Source organism: Urocitellus parryii, chromosome 1, assembly GCF_045843805.1.
Source record: "Urocitellus parryii isolate mUroPar1 chromosome 1, mUroPar1.hap1, whole genome shotgun sequence".
Taxonomy (NCBI): domain Eukaryota; kingdom Metazoa; phylum Chordata; class Mammalia; order Rodentia; family Sciuridae; genus Urocitellus; species Urocitellus parryii.
In genome coordinates, this window is record NC_135531.1 from 246,310,914 (window position 1) to 246,326,462 (window position 15,549).

General features: G+C 31.2%; 1 protein-coding gene across 1 annotated transcript in view; it reads right to left on the reverse strand.

Moving 5' to 3' along the window:
* Positions 1–15,549, reverse strand: part of Pgap1 (post-GPI attachment to proteins inositol deacylase 1) — a 68,947-nt gene that overhangs the window by 7,517 nt on the left and 45,881 nt on the right. Inside the window, exons 14-21 of the mRNA XM_026408852.2 lie at positions 14,788–14,863; positions 12,357–12,430; positions 12,201–12,252; positions 11,667–11,733; positions 11,108–11,216; positions 9,625–9,663; positions 6,025–6,118; positions 712–802 (exon numbers count right to left, since the gene is read on the reverse strand). Coding sequence (XP_026264637.1) covers positions 712–802; positions 6,025–6,118; positions 9,625–9,663; positions 11,108–11,216; positions 11,667–11,733; positions 12,201–12,252; positions 12,357–12,430; positions 14,788–14,863 — 602 coding nt within the window. The remainder of the gene's footprint in view (positions 1–711; positions 803–6,024; positions 6,119–9,624; positions 9,664–11,107; positions 11,217–11,666; positions 11,734–12,200; positions 12,253–12,356; positions 12,431–14,787; positions 14,864–15,549) is intronic.

Genomic DNA, 15,549 nt, shown 5'->3' on the forward strand with positions numbered 1-15,549 from the left:
AGGATCGAACCCAGGCCGCACGCATTCCAGGCGAGCGTGCTACCGCTTGAGCCACATCCCCAGCCCTAAGTACTGGTTCTTAAACAAAAAATATAAAATATAAATAAATTAAGAATGGACTGTCAACTACAATTAAGAGTTATAAAATATAGTTTCTTATAGTTTCTATAAGAACAGAAAATGATCAGAGGCACTATTTTATCAATATTCTGTAATAGTTTGTCAGTCTGGGATACTCAAATATCATAGACCGTATGTATTCATTTGCAAACCTTAAAGTAATGTTTTATTTACTGTCTAAGTTAAAACTGATGAAGTTCAATAATTATTTTTGGAATGACTATATTACTGAAATAAATGTAAATATGTTGATTAAGCCTTTTTCCTAAAAGAAAAATCCCATCCAATGAAACAAGTCAACTGCCAAATTTACACTTCATTATATACATTTACACTGCATTATATATCAAACATTTTTTAAACATATATTTTTTATAACTTTATTTATTTATTTATTTTAATATTTATTTTTTAGTTACAGGTGGACACAATATCTTTATTTTATTTCTATATGGTGCTGAGAATTTAACCCAGTGTTTCATGCATGCTAGGTGAGCTCTCTACCACTGAGCCACAACCCCAGCACCTCAAACATATTTTTATATAAAATAAAATTAAAATCATTATCACAGATAATAAAATAAAACTTACCCCAAAAGAAACTTAATCATAATTACGAAAGGATCAACTTTATATGGTTTGGCTTCTTTATCCAATATGGTAGCATATTCTAAGCAATAACCTGGTGATTTAAAAAAAATTACTTGCAACACAGAATTTATAGTAATTAAGTATGAAACATATTTTGCATTGTCAAGAGCAAGATGTTTTATGTCAGAAAAGCAAGAGACTTCGCTACCACCAGAGAAGAAATACTAAAAATTACTGTTAATTCAATGGTTCTTAGAAAATAGTAATTTGTGAAATAAATTTAGGAAGTCAAAGACACAGTTTCATCTCTTCACAATTCAATGATTCTTTTAGTATATTCAATATTGTGCAAGTACTTCACTTCTTTTTATTAATGAATAATACTCCACTGTATGGACATGATATTTTTATTAATATTCATTTAAATTATTTCTATGTTTTAGCTAATAGGAATAAATACTCTATAAACATTTGTGTACAAGTGTTTATATGAATGTATGCTTTCATTTCTCTCAGGTCTTTTCTAGGAATGGAGATGCTGAGTCATATAAATAACTCTGTTAACCATTTGAGGAATTGTCAGATTGTTTTCCAAAGAAGCTATTCCATTTTATATTCCTCCCAGAAGCATATGGGGGTTCCAATTTCCTCCATAACCTTGTTAACATTTGGTATTATCTTTCTTACTATAGTCGTTCTAGCTAGTGATTTTCTTTTTTCCTTTTTTTTTTTTTTTTCTGTGTGTGTATGCTGTGGATTGAACCCAGTTTCATGCATGCTAGGCAAATGCCCTATCACTGAGCTATACTCCCAGTCCAGGAGGTAAATTTGGATATGCACTCTTGGTATAGAACTACCTCTTTAATTGGTTTAAAACATATTCCCATACTTAAATATTCTAAAGTAAAAAAATATATATATCTCTAGAGTTTCTGGGCTATCTATTTGTGAATTTCGTATGTTTAGGAATCAAGTATCTAGTCTGCTGAAATTAAGAAGTATGAGGCTTCCCCTTCAGACATTCAAAACCTTATGGACAGGCTGGATATGTAACTCAATGCTAGCTAGCCTAACAAGTGTGAGGCCCTGGGGTTGATCCCCTACATTAGGGGTAGGGGGACCAAAACCAAACAGGTCAGTTTTTTTTTTTTTTTTTGTAGTTGTAGATGGACACAGTGCCTTTATTTTACTTGTTTATTTATATGTGGTACTGAGGATCGAACCCAGTGCCTCACACATGCTAAGCAAGCACTCTGCCATTGAGCTACAGCCCCAGCCCCCAAACAGGACAGATTTTACATTCAAGTCTGGTTGATGTCATATCACCAGAATAATATCCCCCACACTCTCCTTTTCCCTTCTGATACTGAGGATCAAACCCAGAAGTGATCTACCACTAACCTGCAGCCCTAGCCCTTTTTGAGATAAGGCCTTGCTATTTCTGAAGCTGGTCTCAAACTTGTGATCCTTCTGCCTCACTCTCCACCCTTATTACTGGGATTACAGGTATTCCTGGAATATAGTTTAACTCAGGTATAAATGAGCATGGAATGCAAACCCAAAGTTATATGAAAATAACAAAAGGCATTAAGTAGCTGTAGGATTTGGGGAGATGGATATGGTGGAGGTGATTTATGGACTACTTTTACATATTTTTACATATTTTGCTTCCATTATTTTTTCCTGCTTCTATTACTGTCCAAGCCCAAGAAAACAAAGATTAGGCTCTCAGGAAACTGTTCTAATTATTATATTCTAAGGATGGTTTTATCCATTTATCCTACATCTACCTCTCCAGATCCATTCACTTTGCTGTTGACTCTGGGAGGCTTACTTTCATGCACAGGCTTCTAGATAGTTAGATTTAGTAAATGAAAGGGTCTAGTAGATAAGAGGGGGGGGGAAATGGTGTTAGAGAATGTATTTCCCTACCTTTCCCCCTGCTGAGACACAGGCTGGCAGTATTGCTTGTTTCTATACCCAAGGTTGCAGCTCTAATAACACTGCTCACTCCTACAGGTCTCTTAGGTTTCCTCTGTCTCTAGCTTGTACTTTATCATCTCTTGTTGGTTTCCCTTAACTCTGCACAAATCTTTGAAATAGTTCCTTCATTAAAATTTCAATAATTCCATTCAGTGAGCCAGGACCTAAATGACACTGCTGATACGACTAGCTTACTAAATGTGTACTGTATGTTTGATACAATGTTAGGCTCCAGAAATAAAATGGAGAACAATGTGCCTTTGATGAGGTTCTACATCTTAAGAGGTCCTCGAGAAGGAAGAAGCTTCAGGCACAAAGGTATAAAGGGTATAAATAAATAAGGAATTTTCTTGGGGATGTCTTAAAACTTAGAGGATTCCTAAATTTAAGAACTTGGGAGATATAGGTCATGAATTTTCTGTCTTCTTTAGCCACATGTAGGATGAAAAGTAGCTCTGATGCACTGGCCCACAGAAATAAAGACGGAAGGAAGCAAAAAAGGAAGCGAGGAAAAATAAGAAAGGAGGAAGGGAAAATGAGGAAAGAAGAGAGGAGAGGAAGGGGAAGGGAACAGACTAGGGTGACTCAGGAGGAGATTGGGGGGCAGATGCCTACTAACAAAAGTATACAACACTGAACAAAGGTGCCAAAAGCATATATTGGAGAAAAGACAGAATGGTACAGGCAAAACTGGATATCCATATGTAGAAGAATGAAGCTAGATTCCTATTTTTCAACTTGCACAAAAGTCAACTGAAAATGGAAAAAAATCTAGGAATTAGATTAAAAAAATGCTGCAACTTCTAGAAAAAAATATAGCATCAATGCTCTAACATGGGGACAGGCAACAACAGGACTTCCAAAGCACAGGAAATAATTACAAGAATAAATGGGATTTCATCAAATTAAAAAGCTTGTGCATAGTAAAGGAAACAAGAGCATAATGAGAGTCTCCAAAATGGGGGAAATTCTTTGCCAGCCACTCTTCAACTGAGATTAATATTGGGGATATATAAAGAACTCAAAAAACTTACCACCCAAAAAACAACCCAATGAATGGCACATGAACAGACACTTGTCAAAAGGACTACAAAGGGCCACTAAATACATAAAAAAGTGTTGAACATCTTTAGCAATCAGGAAATGCAAATCAAACTATACTGAGCCAGGCACAGTGGTGCACATCTGAAATCACAGCAGCTTGGGAGACTCAGGCAGGAGGATCACAAGTTCAAAAGCCAGCCTCAGCAACTTAGCAAGGCCCTAAGCAACTAAGTGAGACTGTGTCTCTAAATAAAATACAAAAAAAGGGTTGGAGATGTGACTCAGTGCCCGAGTTTAGTCCCTGATACCAAACAAACAAACAAGCAAGAAAAAAATTACACTGAGATTTCATCTCACTCCAAGTGGAATGGCAATAATTAATAAAACAAATAGTAATAAATGCCAGTGAGGGTGTTGGGGAAAAAGGAACACTTACATACTTTTGGTGTTATTGTAAACTAGCCACTATGGAAATCAACATGGAGGTTTCTCAAAAGATTAGGAATGGAACTACCATATGACTCAGCTACATCACTCTTCAGTATTTATCCAAAAGAATTAAAATCAGAATATTATAGTGATACATACATTTTAAAGCCATGCAATTCACAATAGTTAAGTTATGGAATCAGCTTAGGTGTCGTCAACAAATGAATAGATAAAGAAATGTGGTACATATATACAGTACAGTTTTATTCAGCCATAGAGAAAAATAAGATAATGAGATTATGTCATTTGCAGAAAAATTTATGGCAATTGAGAGCATTATGTTAAGCAAAATAAACCAGACTCAAAAAGTAGAGGGTCATTTGTTTTCTCTAACACATAGAAGATAGGAAAAAAAAAAGGGAGGTGGTTCATGAAAATAAAAGGAAAATCAAAAGATTAGAGGAGGGAGGGGAGGGAGAAGAGAAGGAAGAAGGAGGCATTGGGGAATAAAGTTGACCAAATTATGTTAAGTTCACATACAAATATATCAAGATGAATCGTATTACATTTAATTATAGTGAACCAATAAAAAATTAATTATAAAAAAGTACATAAAACTGAAATATTCCTGTAGCAGGCGCAGCAACAAGTAGAGGCATGGGAATAGAATTTAAATGTTATCAAGCCTACAGTTCTAATTACCTATTTATTTATTTATTTATTTATTTAGTACTGCAGATTGAATTCAGGGGTGCTCTACTACTGCACTACAACCCCAGCCTTTTTATTTTGAGATAGGGTCTCACTAAATTGCTGATGCTAGTCTTGAATTTGTGATCCTCCTACCTCAGCCTCCAGAGTCACTGGGATTACATGAGGTGCCACCATGCCCAACTTAATTATCAATTTATAAAAAATAGAGCAGTTAGAAAAAATGTTCAACTATACCTAGGGGTGTAATCAGCAAAATTCAAACTGTGAGAGACATAAACGCACAAAGGTGGTTGTGTTTAATAAATTATGAGGCAAAAATAAAAAAAACATGGAGGACAGAACTTTTAGCTTAAGAAACTTAATGATCAAATTTAGTGACAAATGGTAATGTGTAAACCTTATTTGGAAACTGTTTATATTTTTTTAAACAAATAATTTCATAATATTAGAGCATTAAGAATTTTACATGTATTATGATTATTTTGTTCCTTTTTAATACATAAATACTGAAAAATATTACATTAAGATTATTCTTCAAATTCATATATTTTAAAAAACAGTTAAATGTTCAGACTCAAGTTTATTTTTTTCATTAACAAATGATACTGTTACATAGATCAAATTAAAAAAAAAAAAAAAAAAGAAGACAGACCAGTAGAATAGAAGAAGAGGATCAGGGGAGAGAGGATGGAAAGGGGAGGTATTAGGGAATGAAATTGATCAAATTCTACTATTTTATTGTGTGCATGTATGAACATATTATAACAAATCCCACTGTTATGTATAATTATAATGCACCAATAAAAAGGAAAAAAATATACTAATAAAAAAGTGATAGGCTAAGAGAATATAGTAAACTGCAGGTCTCAGGACTAGAAACTGGAGGTTTGTAGACTAGTTGCCCCAAACTAGTTTGGGATTGGTGGTCAGTAGAAGAAAAGTAAAACAATAAAATAAAATCATACACTATTCTAGAGTTTCCAAGAACAGTAGTGCCTACTAGTATTTGGCTATTTCTAAGAACTTCCTTATTATGTTTCTTAAGTCAACATAATTGAATTAAATACACACATGGAACTAACAATTGTTCCACTAATACTTATTCATAACAAAAACAACTTTAAAAATTATAAACATTTTTACCTGTTGAGAAAAGAGAGTATAACTGTCCTCCATAAGCAAGAAGGATACTAGATATAACATAAGCAGGAAGAGCTCCACCATGAAATCTAATTACCTAGAAAACAGATAAATCAATGGGCAATTTCTAAATATTCATGTTAATGAAATAAATGTACTTTAACACAAAATAAAAAATTTTAAACACACACAAAAATTTATTGTTTATACTTCTCCTGACACAGCTACAAAGGTATTTCCAGTAACAAGTATCAAAAACTCTAAGTAAAATAAATGCTAATAACATATAGCATAGTATAAACATCTGATTTTTTTCAAAGGCATAATTGAATAGCATATGCTAAAATTTTTCCTTCAAAGCATGTTTATCGAGTATTTAATATGTTCCAGCAAGACACTAAATATCTTATATACATTATCTCATATCTTCCTCCCCAAAACCCTTTCAGGTAGTTCTTTTCCCTATTTTATAGGTGAAGAAATCTAGGAATGAGGAGCCCAAGTACTTCCCACAATTGCAAATGTCATGGGCAAGTTACTTCCCCCTTCTTCTCTATGTGCTTATCAGTAAAATAGGAAAAAATAATAGTACTTATAGGTGATTATGAAGATTAAACATGCTCATTTTGTAAAGCATTCAAAATATTAACTTACACAGTAACTATAAGATAATATTGGTTATAATTATGAACTCTTAATGCCCTTCAGTATCTTGGAAATTCAGTAAAACTGTAATTTAGACTCAGAGCCTAAGTTCATAACCATTATGTGACAGTGCCTCAAGTCAGTTGATCTAATCTGCAGAAAACATATCCATAATAAAAACAAAATATTGTTCTTTTTTAATATCAAATTTTAAAGAAAAATCAGCATGGACTTAATCCATAGAATCTTTTTAGAATATATATCAACTCCCTTGGTAATTTGATGAACTAAATCTATGAAAGTACAAGATTACCTAAAATGTTGCATAAAATTTCAGGAAGTTCAGAGTCTCCCTCCCTTAAGTTTCTCCATGGACTTCCAGGTTGAAAGAGATTAGAAAAATTTTTTAAAATTTATATCTCACACTCACGATTTATAGTTTATAAGCTTCAAGTGGCAGGAAAGAAAAGTTGAAAAAAAGGGAAAAGGCCATATTCTACCTATTACTAATGAAACTCACTGCTGCTAATGGTACACTAGGAAATACATAGCATAATTAAGTTACCAAGATTAATGTTAAACAGCCTAGCAGACTTATGAGTCAGACCTCTGGATTTAGACTCCAGCTTTGCTCTCACTATTTTTGTATTATTGGGCAAGTTACTTTGCCTTCTCTCTCCAGGGCTTCATCAGTAAAATGAGATAGAGGTGTAAGGCTTCAAAGTGTTTGCATCTGTTTAAAACACCTGGAATAGTAGTTGGCATATGGCTGAGAGACTGAAAATATTAGTTGTTATTATTAATCATTAACATCCTTAACTGTCCTTAGAATTCTGGAACAGATCTTACACAGAATATTATGTTAATATTTAAACATAAAATTTCTCTTACTGACAAAGGGACATTGTTATAAGTATTAAGTATTTATTCTCTTGGGCTTTGGATACAAGGTATGACTAAATCAACAACCGTAAATTGGCTTCCATGGGCTATAATCAAACTGTAAGACTTGCTTAATTTGGCTTAGTATTTAGCACAATATTTCTTTAAACTTTGAATAAGATAACAACACTGAAAAAAATTGAAAGATTTCACCTAAAAAAAATTTCAAATTTCAGTTTCTCTTAACATCTAACTATTGAAATAATTTACTAGAATTTATGAAATTTACTCAGGAAAGTAACTTTCAATTTACTTTTTTGTCCTCTTTTTTCCTAAAACTAGATTAAAGAACATGAACACATTTTCCTCTTTTTCTAGAAAGAATCAATTTTGTGAAAAAATTATTTAAAGGCTAAATATTCTCTGAAGTGGTTTCTATTTACTCCTTTTGCTCAGTTTCCTGTGACTATATCAGCAACATTGTTTTTAAATAATACGCATTGTTTTAAAAAAATGAGTAAGACATATTAGACAACTTAAATTTGTTCTTTTACCACCCACAAACTGAAATCTTAAACAAGCAATAAAGAAGAACAGGCTATATTTTTCAATAATTTTAGGATTCAATTGCCATTCTTTGACACTTTAAAAGTACCCTCCTCTGAGTACCCTACAAGAGTAACACCAGTGCTTCCTTGCTCTTTAGAAAGATTTCCACATCTAAACAAAAATATTAGTCTGTCTTTTTTGGTATACAATTATGCCTAGTTGCAGCATACCAAGCTAACTTGACTTTTCATGTCACTAATTTGGATTATGGGCCACAGAGATGATAAGGATAAGAGAGCATGTAGTATCTTCACCATAAACCACTGTGTACAATAACATGACTTTTGGACATGCTAAAAAAATAATAGCATGAAGTCATCTCCTCTATCACAAACAAAATTTTTATTTAAAAAATTTTTTATTTTTTAGTTGTAGATGGACACAATACCTTTATTTTACTTACTTATTTTTATATGGTGCTGAGGATTGAACCCAGGGTCTCACATGTGCTAGGCGAATCCTCTATCACTGAACTACAATCTCAGCCCTGCAAAATTTTTCTTAATGCCTTTTAACTTTTTAGAATATCAACTACCCATGATGGTATTTTCCAACTTATACTAACATTTGATGTTCCCTTTATAATTTAGCACACAATTTTTTAATATAATTACTCAGAATTTTATTATGTTCACAAATTTAATAATAGTCATAATATAGCTCTAAGTGATTATAAGGAACAAATGAGATAATGCACATAAAATGTTTCTAATTTAATTTTGATTTGTGAGTTTTACAATTGCAGTATTATAACTTAAAGTAAAAAAAGGAAAAATTCTACTATGCTTGGATAGCAAAATATAACCAATCAAAAAATAAAAGCTAAATAAAATTTTACTGAATTTTGAAATTATATAATTTTCCTGTCTAATCAATATTAGTGTATTTATTTCCAGGTTACATAATTCTGAAAATTATAATGATATTGAATAATAATATCTATAGTTCTAATGCTGAATTATTTTTGTAACATGATTTGCAAATTAATTTTAACATTTTTCTTGAATAAAATTTATTTTTAGCCTTTACATTATAACAGCATTCACAATATAAAAAGTTCTTTGAAAATGTTCACTTACATGACAAACCCTATTTTATTGTGTCATGAATTATAGTGTAGTATGATAAATATGAAGGTCTTAATATGACATTCATTTAGGCAAATATATTGAGAATCAGGTAACAGCTCTTATTTTTAGGATGGATCAAATATGAAGGGATCACCTTAAAGTAAGAGTTGGCCAACCATGGCCTATAGGTCAAGAATGTTTTTTAGATTTTATTAAATTGGAAGAATGAAGAATGAAGAAAAAAGGAGAAAGAAGAAACAAGTAGCTATAGCAGTGGGAGCAGCCAGAGATTGTGATCTGTTAAATTACTGATTTTATAGAAAAAGACTATAATCCTTTCTTTATGATATCTATTCACAAGACAATAAATAATTATGCAATGAAAATTCTCTCTTACCTGTCCAAGTATTTGTGAAAAGGATGTCTTAACTGTCACCTAGTTTAAAACAATCATTTAAAAAGAGGTTATTTACCCTAGATTTTTCTAGTTCAATTTTATTAAACTACGTACTTCTACACATCTCTAGGTATAATAATTCCTATAATAATAAACCTAAAGGCATAAGAGATCTTCAAGAATCTTCTGCACCACGTTTAAATTAGACAAAATGTAGTTTCATCATTGAGTATATTTTCCAGTATTCTAATTCTTCAACAATTACAGCAATGCTATGGTATATATGGTAACTGTTTACAACTGGATTATTTAATTAACTAGAATGTTATTAATAGATCATGCTAGTTAAAAGAATTTAAGCCAAAATAATATTTGAAAAATAAATTCATCCTTAATAATCCTACCATAAGTAAAAAAATTCATCCTTAATAATTCTACCTTTTTAAAGAAAAAAAAATAATCCTTTATAAAGAAAAATTAAGAAGTCTGTGAAAAGGAGATAAATCTTTGTTAGGGAAATTATGAATGTTTTGTCTGCATCTGACCTTTGTGGAAATGCGCATTTTGGTTAAAAACATGGAGCATGCAGTATTTGGATCCAAACTGACAACACAACTCTTACTATCACTTCAGTATTAGAAACATGAACGTGCAAGTTTAAAAATATAGCAAAGACCCTTTATTGTTAGAAAAGTAAGGTATCAAAGCATTCATAAATTCTATGAAATATAAAATAATTCATAATACAGGTCCAAATAAAACTTGGTTGTAGGAACAGATTCTATTAATTTGACAATGCATATTCTAGCTCACCCTAAGAAAGTTCTAATAAAGAATTCAACAACTTAAAGCTTGAAGCTGAGCAGAATTAAGCTATGTACCAGAAACCTGTGATGTCACTACCATTAAAATGTGTATTTTAACCACTTAAATGTGAAATCCTTGGAACTTCGTATGTTCTGATATAGAGAAGGACTCTTAGTTCATGAATCCATAAATAAATAAAATATTCTTTGTTCCTTCTTTTAGGAGACAGTGACCTTTGGTAATAAAACAAACACAATAGGTACTAAACTGCACATATTAATGGACTTAACAGAGCTTAAATAAATGAAAAGAAGATCCTTAAGCTATTCTGGTAGAAATAAAAACCAATAAACATCACATAAATTACTGTACTAAAGCCATGTCAGCTTCCAATTTTAGTTGATTATTCAATTTACAAGAGTTTGGATTTTGGGGTTTCAAATTTAAAAGGTTAATCTTCAGTTTCGATTTTTGTTTTATTTCTATTACTTATTAAGATGCATACATTTTCAAATGATCCAGATAAGGAAATACTGAAGTATTACAAACAGGAAAAATATTAAAATATTTCAAATGTCTATATCTTATTTTTATTCACTTCCACCCTACCATGTATCTGCAATTTCTACCTTATTCTATAACTAAATCTTAAAGATTATAAATATATGCAACTTACCTCATACTGACAATCTGATGATGTGTACATTTTTAACAATGCCACATGGCTGTCATTTTCTGGTTGAGCAATATGAAGTTTCAGAGAAATTTCTGTGTTAGATGGAACCCTGAAGAGATAACTTAAATATCAATACTCAAGTACAACATGCTGAAAAACTGACTTAGCCATGGCTAAGTCTATCCTTCCCACAATACAATGAAATAATGTAGAGGAAGCCAGATGACAGACACACTATTCAGATGAACACTTTTTCAGTTACATTAGAATTGTTTGAACACTCCTTCTCTAGGACTCAGGAGTTGGAGGAGTGTGGAAAGATAGGTGTTAAAGTTTTAAGCAAGTGAGGTTTAAGTTCTATGTCATTTAATAAGACAATTTATTAAATTAGATATATAAATAGATACAATTGATATAACTAAATTGTGGGCATGATGCTACATAAAGGCTATAAATATTTTACATTTTCCTTTCATAATTCATATAATTAAAAAAACTAAACTACACAGAGTATCTATTTTATTCAAAAACACCAAAGTTTAAAGTAAATTCTACATACTGTGCAATGGTTAGTGAATCTTCATAAGACCAGGGAATATGAAGTTTATAGATACTAGTTATTTCTTCTGTTAAAACACAAAGGAAAGATGTATTATTCACCGTGTTACCTTAACTTTTACATAAGCTACTTAATACCAAACTAATTACACAACTGTCCATTTTAAAACAAAAAAAAATCAGTAATGGTTATACAGCATAAGAAATTATGAATTCTTAAATGCTTTCTTTAGGCTTACAAAAGGTATTAAAAGTATATAGGTAATACTAAGAAACTGGAAAATATTAAACAGCCAAATCTGAATTACTACTATAATAAGACATAAAGACATACTGAAACATGAAGATAATTTTAAGAAAGGGTCTATGCTAAACCCTTGGGAAATATAAACATCTTTTTATTACTTTTTTATGTCATATAAAAATATATGAAAAAACAGATGTGAAAAAGTATGACAGAAGATTCAAGTGAAGACTTATTGATTCTTCAATTGACAATACTATTTTCTACATATTTTTCAGAAAATACATTTACCTCTGACTCCTGAGCACTTGCTTACCACGTTGATTTTAAAAGCTTGGTATATCTAATAGAGTTTGACCACAAAAACAAAAAGCAAAAGTTTATTTGTTTGTTTAACTAAACAGTAAAGTAAAATCAACTCCTTGTTGTTGTAGTCAGGATAATTACCTGTCCAAAATTCAGAAGCTCTATATTATAGTATAGGCCACTTGTATTTAATACCACTTTCCTTGAAGATAGTCCTGTTGAATTAAAAGTAGTGTTAGAGTACTAAAGAAATTTTGAAAATATACTGACTGCTTAAATAATAATAAAAAAATGAAAACAATTTAGATAACAGGTTCTCACTTCTGGTATGGAGGATTCAACTCCTAAAAAATCCAAACCTCCCACAATAAACACTGGACAAAACACAGTATTTATAATAACTTTTAATTATATCAATGTGCTTTTTTAGTCAAGTACTTGTTTTTAATTTCAGAAAGGTAAGATTTCTTTGCAGATGTTTTATTTTATAAGCTTGGTATCTTTAAAAACATAGGTAATTTAGAGTAGTCATTTCTGTATTTTTCTGAGAATTTTTGAATCCTCCCCCTGCAAAAAAAAAAAAAAAAAAAAGAACATGTAGGGAAAGAGGAATAAAAACCTTATGGTAAGTTTCCTATCTTAAGTAACAGATTTTTTAATCTAAAAAAAGTTCCTAATATCCAAAACTGAACTTGAGTAGAACAATATACAATGATATTGGACTATAAATAGACCAATGAATAAGATTCATGAGGTTATACTGTCATAAATAAAAAACTGAACAAGTACGTGGGAGAGAAGGGACGACTCTATACCTCAAGAAGAATTTAATAAATTCTGTATTTCTTTCTTTTTTTTTTAAAGAGAGAGAGAGAGAGAGAGAGAATTTTTTTTTAATATTTATTTTTTAGTTCTCGGCGGACACAACATCTTTGTATGTGGTGCTGAGGGTCGAACCCCAGCGGCAAGCATGCCAGGCAGCGCGCTACCACTTAAGCCACATCCCCAGCCCCTAAATTCTGTATTTCTGTAGACTATCAGTAATATTTACTAAAGTCTAGATGAACCAATGGATGGTAAAATTGTTGAGTTATTTTGAAGGAAACAGGATAATTACACATTCTCTAAGCACTTCCCCCAGATATTTATTAATTACAACATATAAAGCCATAACTGCAAGTAGAGAAATGTGGCAGGTACCACCTTAACCAAGAAATCAAGGTTAATATCACTAGTAATTATATATATTAATGTCACATATCCTGATGTGATGCACTGAGAAATACACATCACATCTGTGGAATTCTTGGCAAAAATGCATAACCTCAATCTAATAATAAGAAAGCATTAGACAAATCCAAAGTGAAGTCTATTCTACAAAATAATTGACTAGTATTCTTCAAAGGTTTTTGAAGTTAAGTAAGACAAGGAAAGACAAAGAAACTGTCACATATTATTATGGGAGACTAAGGAGACATGACAGCAGAATGCAACATGGGCAAAGGGAAAGGGAAGACATCAGTAGTAAAACTGAGTAAAGAACAAATAAAGCCTGCACTTTAGTTTATATTATTGCACAAATGCTGATTTCTTAGTTTTAAAAACTGCTATTTTTACAAAAGAAGTCAAGATTAGGGAAAGGTGGGTGAAGGATGTAAAGGACCTCTGTACTCTTTTCTAACTTTTCTATACATCTAAAATTATTTCAATACAAAGCTTAAAAGAACAAAGAATTCTTGAAACCTTCATAAGATATACAGCAATTTTTACCCTTTAATAAAAATGTTATAAAAAGGCCGAGGGGGCTGGTGTTGTGGCTCAAGCACTTGCCTAGCATGTATAAGGCACTGGGTTCGATCCTCAGCACCACATAAAAAAATGAATAAATAAAACAAAGGTATTGTGTCCATATACAACTAAATATATATGTGTGTGTGTGTGTGTGTGTGTGAGTGTGTATGTGTATATACATAGGTAAATATTTGTGTATATTTATATAGGTATGTGTATATATAGGTAAATATATGTGTGTGTACATATATATATATATATATATATATAGGTATGTGTATATATAAAGGTATTATGTACATATACAACTAAATATATATATATATATCTAAAAGGCCAGTATTCAGTATAAATTTCACATAAGGAAACATACACACACACCCCTACAAGTATATATGATTATGAAAATTTGTCTTTTAAAATTGACTCTTATCATAAGATGACTGCGGGCCCAGTATTAAATGAGAATCAAACCACGTAACCACATCATATGGTTATCTCAAGAAATATACTAGAAATATTATATTTAATGTTAGTAGGCTCTGCTTTATTGCAATGAAATGGAAAACTAAATCAGCACTCTGTTAAAATTAAAGCAATTCTTGGGCTGGAGTTATGGCTCAGTGGCACAGTGCTTACCTGGCGCACTTGGGGCACTGGGTTCGATCCTCAGAACCACATAAAAATAAAATAAAGGTATTATGTCCACTTACAACTAAAATATATATATAGTAAAAAAAATTAAAGCCATTCTTCTAAGTTCCAAAAACAAAGTACTTACCAAAGGAAAAAAGATGAGTTACAGGAAGCTGTATGGATCTTGTTTCTTTTTTAAAGAATTCACAATCTACAACAAACTGAAATATAAATAATTGATTTATTAGTAAAGTAGAATTAAACTTATAGTGAAATGCTTTGATGTTTGAGTGGGAAATAGAAGACTATAATAATCTCAGCTTTGGAGAAAGTATCAATGATTAAATATAATAATCTCTACTTAGGTGTCAAGAATTCCTCAAGGAGAGATGCCATACTGTGAAAACTTGATAAACAAGCCTAACTTGATTAAATAAGTTAATGAAAATTATTATTGGATCACTTCTATAACAATAGATTCATAGCAAAGTTTTCTTATAATTTGTATTATAAGTATTTGCAGAATGTCATTAAAAGATGAAACAAAGATTCATAATTCAATATTAAGGATTCAAATACATGCCTGAATACATTTATAGTTAAAAGGAAAATGAAATTTTGTTACATTTTTTAAAAAAAAGTCCTTCCTTTATCATGTGTTTTTTTGTCTAATTAGACTATACAAGGCTTTTGGAGACTTACTGCCATTCATGGATTATTTAGATTATAGTAGACAGAAAAAGGCTTACTGTGGCTTACGAAAAAGAAACGTTTTTCAAAAAAGGAAACTTAAAGTTTAACATCTGCACCATTATCATTTTTGTAAGAACAACATTTCTTTTTTATAACATTTCTAACATGGAGTTAAGAAACTTTGTTCTCAGTTATCTGTAGGAGGAAATGTTTC